This window comes from Otolemur garnettii, unplaced genomic scaffold (assembly GCF_000181295.1).
Source record: "Otolemur garnettii isolate 467f Iridium unplaced genomic scaffold, OtoGar3 scaffold00043, whole genome shotgun sequence".
In the NCBI taxonomy this organism is placed as follows: domain Eukaryota; kingdom Metazoa; phylum Chordata; class Mammalia; order Primates; family Galagidae; genus Otolemur; species Otolemur garnettii.
In genome coordinates, this window is record NW_003852438.1 from 5,037,767 (window position 1) to 5,056,330 (window position 18,564).

The 18,564-nt window shown below is 40.7% G+C and overlaps 1 protein-coding gene across 2 annotated transcripts in view; it reads left to right on the forward strand.

Moving 5' to 3' along the window:
• DIP2B (disco interacting protein 2 homolog B) overlaps positions 1–18,564 on the forward strand; it is a 264,125-nt gene that overhangs the window by 158,585 nt on the left and 86,976 nt on the right. For both annotated transcript variants that reach the window (XM_023513708.1, XM_023513709.1), the window contains exon 4: positions 7,792–7,917. In XM_023513708.1, the coding sequence (XP_023369476.1) occupies positions 7,845–7,917 (73 nt within the window). In that variant the 5' untranslated portion in view covers positions 7,792–7,844. The remainder of the gene's footprint in view (positions 1–7,791; positions 7,918–18,564) is intronic.

The window sequence follows — 18,564 nt, forward strand, 5'->3', positions numbered from 1 at the left end:
TTTATTTATTCTACCCCAAAAGGTACCCATAGGAAGGGAAAAGGCAAATTTGTGCTTATCTGGCAGTAGAGACGTGTTCCTGCTGATACTTGCCCAGGATCACCTGACCCCAAGAGTTGAAGGTCACAGTGAGCTATGATGATGCCCAGGGCAGCAGAATGAGGCTCTGTCCCAAAAACAGAGAAACTAAAGAGCAGAGAAATAAATTGTGAACTCACAGTGGATACATAGCATAGGGAGACCTCTCAGCACTCATTTACTATCCACTTTTAAGAAGTGGCAGGACTGGCTGGGCACGGTGGCCCTTTAGGAAGCTAAAGCGAGAGGATCACTTGAGAGCAGAAGTTGGTAAATAGCCTGGGTTACATAGTGAGACCTATCTACAAAAAAATAAAAAAAATTAGCTGGGCATGGTGTCATGTGCCTCTAGTCCTAGCGACTCAGGAGGCTGAGGTGGGAGGATTGCATGAGTTCACACTACACTCCAGCCTAACAACAGAGCAAGATCCCATCTCAAAAAAAATCCCATCTTTACCCGTGCCTCTGGCAGAGATGTCCAAAGTCAGCTGTGTCTGGGGACTAAGTAACAGAATTAAACTGAAAGAGTAACAGGAATATTATTTTACTTTTTCCAGATTTTTATCTCACTTATACCAACCAGGACTCCTTAACCTTTTCTTGAATCTAAACCTGTTTATATATCCTCTCAGAAACTGCTTTAGAGAAAAATGAGGAAAGGACATAGTTGCAGAGCTGTGCTGGGCAGTTTGGGGACTGATTTTACTAGATAGATATTTCACACATAGAAAGAGGGAGGTGAGAAATGTTCACACACAGAAAAGATGACACACCAGAATTTTCTTTTGCACATATACTGGTCTTCAGTGATCAGGGAAGCCTTGCTCAGAGAAGGCTTCCTCAAAGAACAAGATATCTCAGCTGAATCATGGCAGACAGACAGGGAAATAGTGCCCAGAACTTAGAAAGGCCAGAAAGAGGTAGGAGATAAGGATTGCCAGAGATCAGATCTTAGGAATCTTGAATGTCACTGAAGGAGTTTCAGCAGAGCACCAGCAGCATGAGATTGTGATTTGTAGTAGAGGCTCAGTCCAGCTAGAGTGCATGCTTCACCACTGTGTTCCTGTGCATGGGTCTCGGTGCACAGGGGCTAACATATAAAAGCCAAGCAAATACTTTACAGAAAGTAGGAACAAAAGTAGTTATTAGTTAAGGAATGGATTAAAGCAGTGGTTCTCAACCTTCCTAATGCCATAGCCCTTTAATACAGTTCCTGTGGGTCCCACAGGTTGAGAACCGCTGGATTAGAGGGAGGTAAGGCTGGAAGTAGCACAGCATATCAGGAGCTCCTATTTGTTGCCAGGCACAGAAGCCTGACTTCCCAGGCACCCAGTGTCACCTTTTCAGGCGGGGGCCCAGATCTGGAACAGCACATTTTAACCTGTTTTATTGTTTTATTTTATTTTATTTATTTTTTGAGACAGAGTCTTACTATATCGCCCTCAGTAGAGTGCGTGGCATCACAGCTCACAGCCACCTCAAACTGTTGGGCTTAAGTGATTCTTTTGCCTTAGCCTCCCACAACGCCCAGCTATTTTTTTGTTGCAGTTGTCATTTTTTAGCTGGCCCGGGCTGGGTTCGAACCTGCCACCGTTGGTGTACGTGGCTGGCTCTGTAACCACTCTGGTATGGGCGCCCAGCCTCCAGAAGGATTTTAGCCTTCACGACTTTTCATCCTGACCTTCTGGGAGTTTTTGTGGTTTTTCTCCTTTTGTTTTTCTTCCTTACTTCCTCTCCTCCTTTCCCTGCCTTCCTCCCTTACTTTCAACATCCCTTCCCTTCCCTCCCCTTCTGTACCCTCCCCTCCCCATTCCCTCCTCTCCCCTCTTTCCTTCATTCCCTCCCTCCCCTCCCTGCTTGCCCTCCCCCCTCCCCCCCCATCATGTAATGAAAGGAGTGGTAAGGAAGTATAAGATGATTCGTTATGTCTTATGTCCAAGCCAGTCAGATATTAAAAAAGCCTTTAGTGAGCTTGTTTAGTAGTTTAAAGCTTTGAGCCTCACCTATAAAAACCCAGATGTAGGTTTATTAGTTGAGTTTTGGATATTTACTTCACTGGGACTTTTTCTTTTTCTTTTCTTTTTTCTTTTTTTTTTTTTGAGACAGAGTCTCCCTTAGAGTGCTGTGGCATCACAGTTCACAGCAACCTCAAACTCTTGTTTGTTTTTTCTTTTTTAATTGAATGGTAACTATGTACATTAATGCACTTCTGGGGTGCAGTGTGGGGTTTTCACACACAATCCAAAACACTTCCATCAAACTGGTTAACATAACCATCATGTCATTTTCTTAGTTATTGTTTTAAAACGTTTACATTCTACTCTTAGAAAGATTTACTTGTACCCTTGTAAGATAAACCTCAGAAGTGATCCCTTCAATCCCCCTCCCTCCACCCATTCCCTCCTCCTCTCTCCTTCTCCTGTCCCCATATTCTTAGGCTGTTACTAGGTTATAGCTTTCATATGAAAGGTATAAATTAATTTCATAATAGGGGTGTGTACATTGGATACTTTTTCTTCCATTCTTGTGATACTTTGCTAAGAAGAACATTTTCCAGCTCCAAAACTCTTGGTTTTAATTGATTCTCTTGCTTCAGCCTCCCAAGTTGCTGGGACTACAGGCGCCCAGCCACAACGCCTGGCTAGTTTTAGAGATGGGGTCTCACTCTTGCCCAGGCTGGTGTCGAACCTGTGAGCTCAGGCAATCCACCTGCCTTGGCCTCCCAAGTGCTGAGATTACAGGCATGAGCCACCACTCCCGGCCTCTTTTTTGCTGGAGGCTTATTAACACATACAGCATTTCGACCAATCATAATCAATCTTAATAGACTTAGTGTTTCATATTTCAGACACAGCAAAAAGTGCTTGTATTTATTTAGAGTTTCGATCATCTAACTTCAGTTCTATTCTTTGTGCTTGCCTAAGAGGGACCTTACATTTCCAAAATATATTACTTTGCATATTTCTTTTTCCTAAACACCAAGGCGTAATGTACCTTTCGACACACATATAGTATGATCCCAACTATAGAAAATATACACTTAAAGCCGGAGATGGAAATTGATCGTACTGCAAGTCATTTTTTTAATGGCTCAAACAAAACAACAAAAATGGACTTTAAGGCAGTATTTGTATCACCTTTTTCAGCTCAAACATTAGTGCTTGAAAGTGATACCCTGCTTACCCATGCCTCTGGCACAGATGTCCAAAGTCAGCTGTGTCTAGGGACTAAACTTCGGAAGTGATTTCTTTATCAAAGATCAAGGTGAATTGTGTGCTGGTGAATGAGTCAAATTCAATTGAGAATTGCCTGTCCTGCTCATTATCAGTAAGAGTCTTTGCTAATAGAGTAACTGTGAACATCTCTTTTTGACACTGGCATGTGGGCCAGGGTTTATCATGAAAGAAAATGGTTGAGTGGTTTGATTTATTTTGTGGTCTGATGCTATGAATGCTGTGGCAGGCAAGAACATGCTCCATAATTACTAATTATCCAAATGTTACAGGGCTTTTTAAGGTGACTAATACCCTAACTTTGTCAAGTTTGTTATCACAATTTCATATCACATATAAAAATACTTCGAGAATGTATTTATTTATTTATTTATTTTTGAGGCAGAGTCTCAAGCTGTCGCCCTATGGCATAACAGCTCACAACAACCTCAAACTCTTGGGCTTAAGTGATTCTCTTGCCTCAGCTTCCCAAGTAGCTGAGACTACAGGCACCCTCCACAATGCCCAGCTATTTTTTGTAGTTGTCATTGTTGTTTGGCAGGCCCAGGCTGGATTCGAACCCACCAGCTGTGGTGTATGTGGCTCATGTCCTAGCCACTGAGCTACGGGTGCTGAGCCGAGAATGTACTATTTTTAAATTAATAATTATGGGAATTTGATTTGTTATTGTCCGTTACTGAGAAAGTGCTTTTTTTTTGTTTGTTTGTTTGTTTGTTTTTAGAGACAGAGTTTCTATCACCCTAATTCCTGGGCTTAGGTGATTCTCTTGCCTCAGCCTCCTGAGTAGCTGGGACTACGGGCACCTGCCACAACACCCTTTTTTTTTTGAGGGATATTCTATACAGGTGTGGAGGCAGCACAGAGAAGGGAAATGGGTGAAGGTGTACATTGTCAAGGACGGGCTTTATGAAGGTCGTGCTGTCTGAGCCACAGAATAGCTATTTGCTATGTAGATATTCTAGACAAAAGAAATAATTTGTCTAGACAAGAATGTGAAATGCAAAATTGAGATTTCCTACCCACTCCCCACTCAGTGCACAGAGTAGTGCCAAAATTAATGTTGTGATACTCTAATTTTCTAGAACTTAATCATTGCTGCCTCTGCCATAATTAGAAATGTTAAAGAGGTCAGTACCTTAGGAATTGGTAAAATGCCATGACTGCATATTGGCTTGCAGGTAGCTCCTGGAACTGTACTCTCTACTTTATGACTCAGCTCACCCACATAACTGCCTTTCACTCTGTCCCTATCCATCTCTCTGTCTAAAGAAGTTTACTAATAGGTAAGGGCACTTGGTATCTGTTCTGCCCCTGGTCCTTAAAGCCCAGGTGTGCCATTTATCTACCATGTCTTAACCACTTCATAGAAACAAGAATAGGGGCAGCTTCTTTAAAACTGTAAAAACATTTTTCCACTTATCTTTTTTTGAAAGATAGAAAAGAAATAGTCCAGTGTTATCTGTTGATGTGAGGAAATAGATATTTCTGTCCAGTTGGTAAAAGTGTTATTTCTTTTATTACTAATGAGATTGGACATTTGGGGATATGTTTACTGGCCATTTGTGCTGCTTCTGTAAATTACCTGCCCATTGCCTAGACTTACTTTATTTTAAAATTAGGTTGTTGGGCTGGGCACAGTGGCTCACGCCTGGAATCCTAGCACTATGACAGGCCAAGGTGAGTGCATTGCCTGAGCTCATAAGTTCGAGACCGGTCTGAGTCAGAGGGAGCTCTTGTCTCTAAAGATAGCCAGGCATTGTGGTGGGTGCCTGTAGTCCCAGCTACTACAGAGGCTGAGGCAAGAATGACTTAAGCCCAAGAGTTTGAAGTTGTTGTGAGCTATGACAGCATGGCACTCTACCGAGGGTGACAAAGTCTCAAAAAAAAAAAAAAAAAAAGAAAGAAAAAAAATTAGGTTGTTCATTTATTTGAATTTACAAGGGATTTTTTAAATCCTAAGGATACTGACATTTCAGTTTTACTGGAGGTGTTGGCTGATGCATATAGACAAGAAAAAACCAATTGGAAGTGTGCAAATTAGAAAAGAAGTAAAACTATATTTGCAGTTGTTATAATTTATTTAGAAAACCCAAGACAATCTATGACTATTTCATAAGATAATTCTGTCAGTTAGCAAGATACAACATTAGTATAGAAATCAGTATCCTTCATATATACAAACAACAGCCAATTAAAAAGTATAATGATAGAGCAAACTTCGTTTAAAAAAACAATAAAATTTTCCTTCTTGGCTGCTTGAGGATCAAGCCCTGTCATGAACGTCACAGGACCAGGACCTGTCTGGACCAGGAAGTTTATGACTAACCAATGACTCAAGAGGAAAAAAGTGGTTACCAATGTTCCCTATTCCAAAAAGGCAGCAATACCTAAGATAGAAGTTCGGGGAAAAAGCCCAAATGTGTAAGACCACATCAAATGTCATCTTTGTATTTGAATTTAGAACTCACTTTGGTGGTGGCAAGGCAACTTGGCTTTGGCCTGATTTCTGATTCCTTGCACTATGCAAGGAAAAATGAACCCAAGCACAGACTTGTAAGGCATAGCCTGTAAGTGAAGAAAAATGACCTCAAGAAAGCAGGGAAAGGAACACAAGAACATGAACATGAAGAAAGTCAGGGGAACTACAAAGGCCAATGTTGGCGCTGGCAAAAAGCTGAAGGAATTAAGACATTCTGTAGTGATCTGCAGCCACTGTGTGGATTTTTCAAAGAGGATGAATAAACTGGAAAATTAAAAAATATATGTAAAAGCAATAAAGAAAAGAAAATACATCTAGGAATAAACTTAAGAAATATGTAAAACCTTTCTGAAGAAAACTTCGAAAAAGCGCTGGAAGACACAAAAGTAGACATGATAAATGAAAGGCATCCCTTGTTTTTAGATAGGGCAAGTTAACATCACAAAGATATTAGGACGGCTAAATATAACGATGTGATACTCTGCATTAGATCTGGATCAGGAAAAAAAGGGGAGAAAGAAATTGTAAAGGACCTTATTGGGACAATTGGGCTAAGTTGGAATATGGATTGTGAATTAGACAATAGTTTGTGTCAATGTTGAATTTCTGGATTTTGATAAATGTAGTGAGGTTATGTAAGAGAATACTCTTGTTTTTAGGAAATACATATTGAAAAGTATTTCTGGGAAAAGAAATATATATACTTTGAATTTAGTAGTTGTTCGAATTAATCCTAAAGAAATAATTAAACCTGTTAAGTGAAAATACTGAATTGTTCTTGCTATGAAAAGTTGCTATGAATTTTAGGAAAAAAATTGAAACAAACTAATATCTGTTAATAAGGGGTTGGTTAAATAAATTAGGACACATTCCTAAATAGGAAAATGCTATGATGTTGTAGGTCTATATTTATGGAATGAGATGTTTCTAGTTGTATTAGTGAAGTTTTTTTTGCAAGAAACAGAGGTCCACTTAGGCTACCTTCCGTAGCTAGGGTGTGTTGTAGAAGCAAAAGAATAGTTGAGAAATCCCTAGGAAGGGAGAAAGAACTCTGAGAATCTCAAGCCTGGAGTTCAAAGACCAGTTTTCTTTCTAGGGCACTGTTATTAAAGTGACTCAACCCTAGGACCTATACTTTCTTGATTCAGGGTTTAAGTCCCCCCAAAAGTATCTGATTAGCCTAGATCCTCTAAGGGTACATTTCCATAGCAATGAAGCATGGGTGGGCGCCTGTGGATTAGGCCCATTCCTAGACAAGAGGAAATTGGTTTTTGTGAAAGAAGCAGCTATCTACGTGGTTATGTACTTAAGAAGTATTTTGTAAAAATTTTTTTAAAGCAGAATACAAGATACTGTATACAGTATGATCCTGTTTTGTAGAAATACAGAATGTGTTTTGAAGTGGTGGTGGTGAATCAAGGGTTCTGTCTGGATGTGTTTATTTGCCATTCCTATTAGACATTCATATAGAGAGCTGAATTCTTTTGTGCCCAAAGTGGCAAACAAGTAACATCTGCCCTTATGTTTTTCTAGATCAAAATCAATCCTCTGTTCCTGTGGCATAGAACTGAGGGGGTCTCAACCAAGTTTTCTTTCAGACAGTTAAGCGAATCCTAAGCTTCTTTTTTTTGAAAAATAATGAGTGTTCTCCAGGCACCTACACAGCACTCATTTCATTTGGAGGCGGGATTCCCTGCCCAGCACAGACGCATGTTAGTCTCCATGTTCTCTCCCTACCCCCACATCTCTGTCTACTTTTTGTCTGGTATTTTAAGCAGTCACACAGTCATTCTGGTCTTTATTTTTCTCCTCTGTAAAATTATCCTTGGCTTCTTTCCTTTCTGTTTTTTTTTAATTTTTATGTTCTAAATCAAATGGTAAATAAAAATCACCTAAACACCCTTTTACCTTTTGTAACAATTGAGGCTACAATAGTTCAGCCCACAGTGGCTAACACTAGAAGAGCCAAGAGCTACTAAATATAAATGTTTAATTTTTCAGATATCCACACAGAAGCAGTTCAAGCTGCCCTGGCAAAGCATAAAGAGCAGAAGATGGCTTTGCCCATGCCAACCAAAAGACGATCCACATTTGTCCAGTCTCCTGCCGATGCCTGCACGCCTCCTGGTAGGTTTATCGGAACTTTGTCTCTCTGACAGTTTATTACCTTGATGTTCCCTGAAGTAAGTTCTGCTTTCTCTACTCTGAGGTAAGAACCAGAACTTTCTTTCCTGTCATTTTGTAAACAACACACAAAAAGGAATCTTAAGAGTAAAAACTATTGAAGTTTTTTTTCTTTTGAATTTCTAGCATTTCTTTGCTGTAATCCCCAAACTCATGTAGTTATAAATAAATACCAGCCCAAATTTGGCCACAACCTTCCTCTGTTTAAGTAGCTATTTTCATTGTCACCCAAATTATGACCTGTAGTTATATATGTAACTCATTTGTACCCCTAAACTGGAATCTTCATCTTTGTAGCAAGCATAGGTTTAGGGCCAATTTTTTGTCAATAAAGATGTTGAGTGGCCAGGCTGGGTGATTCCCTCCTGTAATCCCAGGACCCTGGGAGGCCGAGGCAGGGGTATCATTTGAGCTCAGAGTTCCTGTTATTCAGGACCAGCCTGAGTAACAGCAACACCCCATCTCTACTTGAAAAATAGAAAAATTAGCTGGGCATTGTAGTGGGAACCTATAGTCCCAGCTAATAGGGAGGCTGAGGCAGCAGGATCGCTGGAGCCATTGAGTTGGAGGTTGCTATGAGCTAGTCTTAGCAACAGAGTGAGATTCTGTCTCAAAACCAAAAAAACCCCACAGCATATGGTAGAGCGGTCATACAAAGTTATAATTGATTTGAGAAATATGTGGTATTTTAGCTGGGCGTGGTGGCTCACGCCTGTAATCCTAGCACTCTGGGAGGCTGACACAGGAGGATTGCTTGAGCTCAGGAGTTCAAGTCTTGTCTGAGCAAGAGCAAGACCCTGTCTCTACCAAAAATTAAAAAAAAAAAACACCAGCCAGGTGTTGTGGCAGGCACCTGTAGTCCTAGCTACTCAGGAGGCTGAGGCAGCAGGATCCCTGGAGCCCAGGGTTCTGATGTGGTAATGAGCTATGATGATGCCGTGGCACTCTACCCAGGGCACAGAGTAAGACTGTCTCAACAACAACAACAACAACAAAATTAGATACATACAGTATTTTGTGGACACTTTAACGTATTTTTAAGAATCCACTTTTTTTTTTTTTTTTTTAGAATCCACTTTTAATAATGGAGTCATGAGATCAGTGGAAACTAGGTATCTTCATTCCATCCCTATTGACTAGACTTGGAATCCATACTCCTCCTAAAGTAAATTTTACTTCATATTTCAGGAATAACCGGAAACAACCATTTTAAAGGATGTCTGTAAAAACCTTTAAAAAACCCTTTTTTACATCAAATTCCAGACAAGATCTCGATATAGGCCTCTGAGACTAAACACAGTAAATCTGTTTCAGAGCCTCAATATATTATCTGTCTCTCTGCTATAATGGTACTGGCAATGAAATTTTGGGGAAAACATTTCTTCATACGTTTTTGGTCTAAACTACTTACCATGTCTTTGGAGTGATTCCTAGGAAGGTTGCATTGTTGCAGTTGACTTTTATTGACTGCTGTCACATTGTGAAGCTATTCGTGCTGATCCCATTCACTGATGATCCAGGTTCATACGAATAGTTTTCTCTAGGTTTTGTCTAGCTTCTCAGAGCATTTGGGTATGCTGTGGGCTCATTAACTGTGTGTGCTTTTTCCCTTCACATCTGTGGTGTCAATATGTTTGAAAGAGAAATAGCTCTGTGGCTTCAAGTGTTTGTCAGAATGTAACACAGGATACCCTAGCATATCATCGCACTAAGACCTTTTGCGTCTGTAATGGTACATACTTCAAACCTACTCATTCAAAATCCTGGATGGTTTCCCTTCTGCATCAGTACAGCACAAGTTGGGTGCTCGTGGACAAAGGGTGCTCTCAGTTGGCATTGTTGGCAGTCCCATATTCCTTGTTGGCAGATTCTGCTGCACTGTGGCTAAGGGTTCAATTGCAATAAATGGCAAAGGGTAGGGAGCAATGTGATACATAGTTCTGAGAAACAATCCTCTCCAAAGCCTCTGCAATTCCAGAGAAATGTAGCTTGAGAGTAAATAGGCTGCTCTCATGGCTTCGTGTTAAATGTGAGTGCAGCAAAGGATCTTGAGAATGCTTAGGAGTGGAAACCTTTTTTAATCCCCTTTTGCCAAAAGTCATTGCCCGAGGGGAATTTTCTAACTCTAGAAACAAGCTGTTCCTTGCTGAACGCAACTATAGTCCTTCGGAATTCACTATGTCTCTGTATTTCTAAACACTGATGTTCTCCTCTGCAGTCTTGAAGATGTGGGGTAATGTTCTTGATCACCTTACGTGTTTTAATATTTTCATGAGTACGAAGATTAGATCCTCTTGCCTAAGACCTGTGTTTAGCAAAGCAGAATAATAAAAAGGTTCTCTGTCCATTTATCTCCTGTTTGGGGATCTCTGAATATTTTTGGAGAATCATTCACGAGCTGTTAGGTATATCTGTGCTGTCAAGTAAAAGTAAACATTGAGGGCACCCTTTATAATATCTTCTCACACAGCTGCCACCTGGAGTAGACCTTGATGCCTCCTTCAACAGTTATACACAGGCATCCTCAAACTATGGCTCGCAGGCCACATATAGCCCACCTAGGATATTTATCCAGCCTGCTGGGTGTTTTTGCCACGGCTGCCTGTCCTGCTTAGCAGCTGACTTGTCGGGCCTGCAGTCTGGCCCTCCAACGATCTGAAGGACAGTGAACTGGCTCCCTGTTTAAAGTACTTTGCTCTGGTGAAGAACTGTATCCTGAGGCTAGATTTTATCTCGTATTATCTACTCTGATAGCCCCAGATATGCTGATGTTTAGAAGAATACTGAGGCTGTATTTAAGGGATGGGGAAGAGGAAGAGGACTGATATTAATTAATGCTTGTTACAGGCTGTTTTTGAAAAATCAGCTTCTGACCAACTATAATGGGGATGTTAAAAAGTTGTGCCACTTTTGTAGGAAAAATTAAGCTGATGTTTCACAATATATTAGTATGTCTCCTTTGTACACTGTCAGAGATGTCATACCACACATCACAAAGCACATTTCAAATCAGGGCCCTCATTCTGCACGTGCTGTCCTGTGTGCACATAGTTTATGGAATAACTTCTAGAGTTTCCTAGCCAGTTGGCTTCTTTGAAAGACACTCATCATGTAACTGAATTGGGTGGTGCCTGAGGCTCAGTGAGTAGGGCACCGGCCCCATGCCAAGGGTGGCGTGTTCAAACCCAGCCCTGGTCAAACTGCAACAAAAAAATAGCCAGGCATTATGGCAGACGCCTGTAGTGCCAGCTACTCGGGAGGCTGAGGCAAGAGAATCGCCTAAGCCCAGGAGTTGGAGGTTGCTGTGAGCTGTGATGTCACGGCACTCTACCGAGGGTGATAAAGTGAGACTCTGTCTCTACAAAATAAATAAATAAATAAATAACTGTTTGAATTACTGCACTAATGAGAATTTAAAGCTACTTTTGGAGGGATTAATAAAAGGACATTAAGGAGTAAAATATGTCATAAATCTTTGCTTATAGTATCATAAGTCTGTAAAATATGGTAAGTAGTTGGCATGGGAAATAATTTGTCTTTTCATAAGTCAAGTCTCAAATAATAAGGTGTCAATCATATTTGCATGTTGGTATATAACTCATTTCTCTCTCATGGATTGGAAAATTTAAGTTCTCTAAACTGGTAGCAATCTATGGTTCTTTCAGGGCCTGTGGCCTTTTCAGTCTTTTAGACTGCTTGAATAACTGCCATCCAGTTCCCTTTATGTGCTGAAATCATTACTAATGTCATGAGGCAATTACCTCAGCTCTTTCTTTGTAGGGGTTCTTTGTGTAACACTATTACTCATTCATACGGAAAAACACAATGCAAAAACTACAGCATATATTTTTCCCTCTAAGCTTTTTCTGCACCCTTGTGGACTTACCCTTTGCTACATTCTGAGGGTGCACAGATGACCAAATAGACCGCATAATGACCCTAAAGCACAATAAGCTATTTCAGTGGCTTGGGTAGAATGAAGCTTAAATTTAGATGTCTGTCTCATACAGAGAGAGCCCTGCTCAAGAGTGGCTGTAGTAATTGATACGACCTGAAGACAGGGAGAAATTTACCTCTTTTTATTTCTATATATGAAAATAATGCCCACGAACAAATGAGGATATTATTATACTTTTAACATACTTGAACAATGCTTTATGGAATTATCCTTCATTGCAGTACGTAGAAGACTTTCACATGCCGGTGGCTCCTTCCTCATGTGTTCATCATGAGTACACCATAAAGCAGGAGGAACAGATTTCTTTAGAGATGAGGAATAAACAGGTTCATAGTCACTAAGTGATTTGCTCTAAGTCAAACAGCAGTTAGGTATCAGGCTCAAAAGTCTTCTTGGCGTGTTCATTATTCTACTTAAATGTCTTGTTTAGGAAATCCTCTTTACCTAATAGATAGTCATATATACATGGTACTGGAATGGATATTTGTCCAAACAAATAGCTCTATTGCCCTCTGAGTGCTTATAGCCCCAAACAGGTATCAGTCAGTTATTTTGGACTTAGAAGAGAATACCTGCTAAATTACCAATTTAGGGAGTTTTTTCTAAATATTCTAATTTTATTCAAAATCACAAAATCGAAAGAGTTAATATATGAGTTATATAAATCAAATCTTAATATATGTGCTCTAATCGATTGATAGATTTGGATCATTTTAATAACTTGGTTTTGTTATTGGTATGGGTTATCCCAAGACAGGACTGTATCCCACTGAGAAAGATCCAGTGAATCTGAGCTAAGAAGTAAAAACACTTGTGGAAATAATTTACCATGAGTGAGAGTCAAAGGAAAACAACGAAGAGCAGAATTAAAACCCCTAAGATGTGACTTGCTCAACAGCTATTGGTGGCAGAGCTAAGGTCTAAGTCTGGAGCAGTCTGACTTTAAAAGCCCAGTCCTTAAAGCGTTTGGCATATTGCCTCTCATTCTAGCATGCTGTCAAGTAAAATTTTCTGGTTAACTTGAAAGCTTTAATAATTGCTGCATATTTGATCCAACCTTCAAGTAGGTAATATATGAAAAAAAAAGTCTTCTTAAACCAGACATTAATTACTGTAGTTTTGTAGGCTGTTTTTTTTTTTTTCTTATGGCAACGGAGCCTCACTTTGTTACCCTTGGTAGAGTGCTGTGGCGTCATAGCTCACAGCAACCTCAAACTCTTGGGCTCAAGTGATTCTCTTGCCTCAGCCTCCCTAGTAGCTGGGACTATAGGCACCTGCCACAACACTTGGCTGTTTTTTTTTGGTTGTAGTTGTCATTGTTGTTTAGCAGACCCAGGCTGGGTTCAAACCTGCCAGCCCCAGTGTACGTGTCCCAAATCCTACCCACAGAGCTACAGGCACCAAGCCTGTAAGGTGTTTTTTTAATAGGTGTTTGAAAATATCTAGAAAAATAGGGAAGATTCTTTGTAGGTAAAATGTCCTGGAGTAATTTTTTTTTTTGGAGACAGAGTCTCAAGCTGTCGCCCTGGGTGCAGTACTGTGGCGTCACAGCTCAGAGCAACCTCAAACTCTTGTGCTTAAGCAGTTCTCTTGCCTCAGCCTCCCACATAGCTGGGATTATAGGCACCTGCCACAACACCTGGCTGTTTTTTGGTTGTAGTTGTCATTGTTGTTTGGCGGGCCCAGGCTGGATTCAAACCTGCCAGCTCCAGTGTATGTGGCTGGCACCCTAACCCTTTGAGCTACAGACACTGAGCCGTGTCCTGGAGTAATTATTAATGGTGAGTACCTCTCCTCATAACAGTATCCCACTTTGTTGGGCAACTCATGGACCTCTTGTCTCTTAGGCTCTTGGACCAGTTTTTCAGTCCCCAACCAGCTCTCTGTATACAGAGATTGTTGTGGGATGCTAAAAACTTCTTAAGTAGTTGTTAAATTCTCCCTAACTCTTGTCTGGTGGTAAATTAGCAGTGCCCACCTAGTTAGGTCTAATGTTAGATTAAACTGCTGAGAATTCATAGCTCAAGGTAGGTTCAGAATTAACCTTTCAGTCTTCTTTTCTATATATGCTTTTATTCCTAGGCTGTCCCTGCTTGGGTCCCTAAAGATTTTCCTTCTTAAACTTCATACTTTCCCCTGGCACACATAGATGCTTCTTTTGCCTCTCTTGAGAAGGTATTTCTGGAAGTCCTAAATCCCCCTGATCTACCAAAGCGAGAGAAAATGATGCTTTCCTGCCCAACACATCCCACCCCACCCAAGCACACACATACTTCTTTCCACGGGCTCTACACTGTATATTAACTGTCCGAGCAGCTGTTTAATTTAGGGTGACCAGATTTTAACATTTGTAAAGCAGGACAACATGGCGGGGAGGGGGGGATGGGGCAGGGCAGGGCCTGACAACAATGCAAACTTTGATAAGCGGTTCTCGATAATCACTTCTCAACAATTATTTGTTATTATTATAGTTTAACATTATAAAATTAATAAAAATAATATAAAACTCATATTCTGGAGAAATAGCCACATGGTAGCCGAAAACCGTATATTCTCTTCCTGTTCTCCCACCCATTCGTGAATTCTTTCCAAAAATCAGGACTTTTTTAAAATGCCACAGGACAAATTGTTAAAAAGCAGGACTTCTGGTCACCCTAGTTTAATTTATTCTTTGAAGCTCCTGCTTGGCAGTCACCTTCCATTTCCTGGCCTAGTTTAGGCGGCATATTTTGTAGTGGTTGTTAGACTGAGATCTACCTTTCAGTGAATCTTGACTTACCTGTTCTGAGCTAAAAATCAGGTGTAATTTTGGTATCAGCTGTATGAATCCAGTGTCAGGCACTATCTAGGAACTTGTCCAGCTTATACAATATCCCTCAGGTAGACTGACTCTTAGATGTTACTATCCTTTCGCCAAGCTATAATTTTCACCCCACAATAAAACTATAAAAATTGACTTTTTTACAGCTTTATTGAGTTATAATTGACATCATAAACATTTAAGCTATATACATTACTAAGTTTTGACAGCAGAATCATGAAACTATCATCACTATTAAGATAATGAACATCTCCATCACCTCCTTAAAATCGCTTCGTTATGCCTCCCTCCCTTGTCTCCCCATCCCAGTCCTAATCCCCAACCATTTGGCCTGTTTTCTGTCACTGTACCTTAGCTTGCATTTTCTAGAAATTCATAAATAGAATCTATTTATAAGTAGAATCGTATAGTTTACCCCACCCCCATGGGGAGGCGTGCCTTCTTTCACTTTGCACGTTTACTCTGAGATCATCTATGTCATTGTGTACATCACAACAATAGATCATTCCTTTTTATCGTGGAGTAGTAAGTATTCCATTATATAGGTATGCTGCAATTTTCTTATGCATTCGATTGTTGATGGACATTTGCATTGTTTCCCATTTTTACCTATTATGGATAAAGCTCCTATGAAGGAACATTCATGTACAATTCTTTATATAGATATATGCTTTCATTTCTCTTGGGATGGATGGATAAGTGATACAGTGTTTAAATTTTTAAAAGAAACATTTTTAGATAATATATTTTCCACTAAGAAGAAGAATCATTTCCATGCATGGCTAAAGAATAAAAGTGCTGGCTTGGCACCTGTGGCTCAACTGGCTAAGGTGCCAGCCACATACACCTGAGCTGGCAGGTTCGAATCCAGCCCGGACCCGCCAAACAACATTGATGGCTGCAACCAAAAAATAGCCAGGCATTATGGTAGGCGCCTGTGGTCCCAGCTACTTGGGAGGCGGAGGCAGGAGACTCACTTTAGTCCAGGAGTTGGAGGTTGCTGTGAGCTGTGATGCCATAGCACTCTACCCAGGGTGACAGCTTGAGGCTCTGTCTCAAAAAAAAAAAAAAGAATAAAAGTGCCAGAGCACTTACAAAGTTAGTAAATTCAGTATTTTATTCTTACCTTAAAATCAGTAAGCTAATTGTTTATATATTGCCTAATAGGTTATAAATGGATTATAGGTTTCTAGTGACCAGTATTAAATGATAAAATTTGTGTTAAATCACCCCAAATTAGAAATCAAAGGACAAACTATGTTTTCAAAATTGTTTTCTGTTATGTAGACATAATATATTCATCATAACAAGAATCTAGGCAAGGGATATTTGGATAACAGTTGTGAATTCATGTTAAAAGGCATAGATTAGTAAGAAAATAACTTTGTTAATACTAATTTAATCTTGACCAAATTTCTGCAAACCTTAACAATTTCCTGTGTGATAATTGCTTAAAAAAATAAAATTTAAGGACCTTGTTTTGATTTTTAAAAAGATACAGTCCCAGAGAAGTGCCTGTGTTTTATGTGAACTTAACCATTTGAACAACCAGATTAGAGAGCCAATGTGTCAGCCTTGCTCACAGCAACATCAAATTCCTGGGCTCAAGTAATCGTCCTGCCTCAGTTTCCCAAATAGCACCTGCCACAGCATGTGGCTTAATTTTTTTTTTTAAGCACTCAGTACTTAACATTTTTCTATTTTATTATTATTATCATTTTTTTTTTAAGACAGAGTCTCACTATGTTGCCCTCAATAGAGTGCTGTGGCATCACAACTCATAGCAACCTCAAACTCTTGGGCTTAAGCAATTCTCTTTCCTCAGCCTCCCAAGTAGCTTGGAATACAGGTGCCTGCCACAATGTCCATCTATTTTTGTTGTTGTTGCAGCTGTCATTGTTGTTTAGCTGGCCCGGGCTGGGTTTGAACTGCCATCCTTGGTGTATGTGGCAGGTGCCATAACCACTGTGCTACAGGCACCCAGCCCATTTTTCTTTTTAGTAGAGTCAGGTCTGTCTGTGGCTCAGGATGGCCTTGAACTCTTGAACTCAAGCAGTCCTCTCACCTCGAACTTCCTCCCAAGACTGCTAAGATTACAGGTGTGAACCACTGTGCCTGGCCAGCTTTGTGTTTGTGAACTAATGAAGGGAGGGTTTATTCATAGCAAGTACCTCTTTTCTCAGGTTGTATGATTGGCATAGTTGTTTTTTTTTAAACCAACCTTTAATCAATTTCTGTCATCTTTCCCTTCATATTTATAGGAAGAAAGTAGCCATTTAAATTATTCTGGGGGCTCAGCGCCTGTGGCTCAAGTGGCTAAGGCACCAGCCATATACACACCTAAGGTGGCGGATTTGAATCCAGCCTGGGCCCACCAAACAACAATGATAGCTGCAACCAAAAAATAGCCAGGCGTTGTGGCGGACGCCTGTCGTCCCAGCTACTTGGGAGGCAGAGACAGGAGACTCCACTCGCTGGAGCCCAGGAGTTGGAGGTTGCTATGAGCTGTAATGCCACAGCACTCTACCCAGGGGGACAGCTTGAGGCTCTGTCTCAAAATAAATAAATAAATTATTCCGAGGGGCTGGGTGTGGTGCTCATACCTGTAATCCTAGCACTCCAGGAGGCTGAAGAGGGAGGATTGCTTGAGCTCAGGAGTTCCAGATCATCCTGAGCAAGAGCCAGACCCAGTCTCTACTAAAAATAGAAAAATTAGCCAGTTGTGGTGGCCAGTACATGAGGTCTCAGTTACTTGGGGAAGCTGAGGCAGAAGGATTGCTTGAACCCAGGAGTTTGAGGTGCTGTGAGCTAGGCTGATGCCATGGCACTCTAGCCTGGGCAACAGAGTGAGACTCTGTCTCTAATAAAGGAACAAATAAACCTATCTTAGGGAAAATTCCACATGCTGTTGCAAATCAAAACCAAATAAACACTCCTTTTTAATCATTCTTCTGGGGATAAGAAGAGGAAATAATGTTTATTGGCCAGCTGCTGTGGGCTGGCCCTGCTGTGGGTGCTTCCTATCTATTGTCTTTGCTCATGGTCTCCCACTGAGGTTAGAATGAAGACCGGTTTCCTTGGCATGTCTCACAAGGCCCTTAGCAACCCAGCACCTCCTTGTCCGGCCTCATCCTCATTACTATCAGTCTTGTGTCCTGTGCTTCTGCTAGTCTCAGTTTAAGCTCTTCACATGTGCCTTGTTTTCTATCCCCTCCAAGCTTTCTCACATGCTTTCCCCTCTACCTGACTCTGCTCTCCCTCCCCCTGTGCCCCTTGTAACTGACTGTTGCTTACAAGGCAGGCTTTCGTTTAGTTCTCACTTCCTTGGGCACCTACTATGATGTCCTATAAGACTCTAAGTCAGTGGTTCTCAACCTTTCTAATGCTACGGCCCTTTAATACAGTTCCTGTGGGTTGCGACCCACAGGTTAAGTGCCGCTGCTCTAAGTCCTATAAGAATAAGGACTGTGTCTTCTTGCTCAGCATCTTCACTCCTACCTGCTGGTATATGGGATAGAGTATAGGATTAAAAGTGCTAGGCACTAGGAACAGAAAAATCTGGGAAAAAGCCAAGTGTCATTGGTTGTCCTGGCTACTAAAAACAATACTCACTAGACACAACATAGTAGGGTAGGTTACTGTCCCAACCCTAAGTCATATATTAGCAGTGATTAAAAAAAAAAAAAAAAAAAAGACAAGGCAGGCTTGGCACCCACTCAATAGAGTGCTGTGGCATCACAACTCATAGCAACCTCAAACTCTTGGGCTTAAGCAATTCTCTTTCCTCAGCCTCCCAAGTAGCTGGGAATAT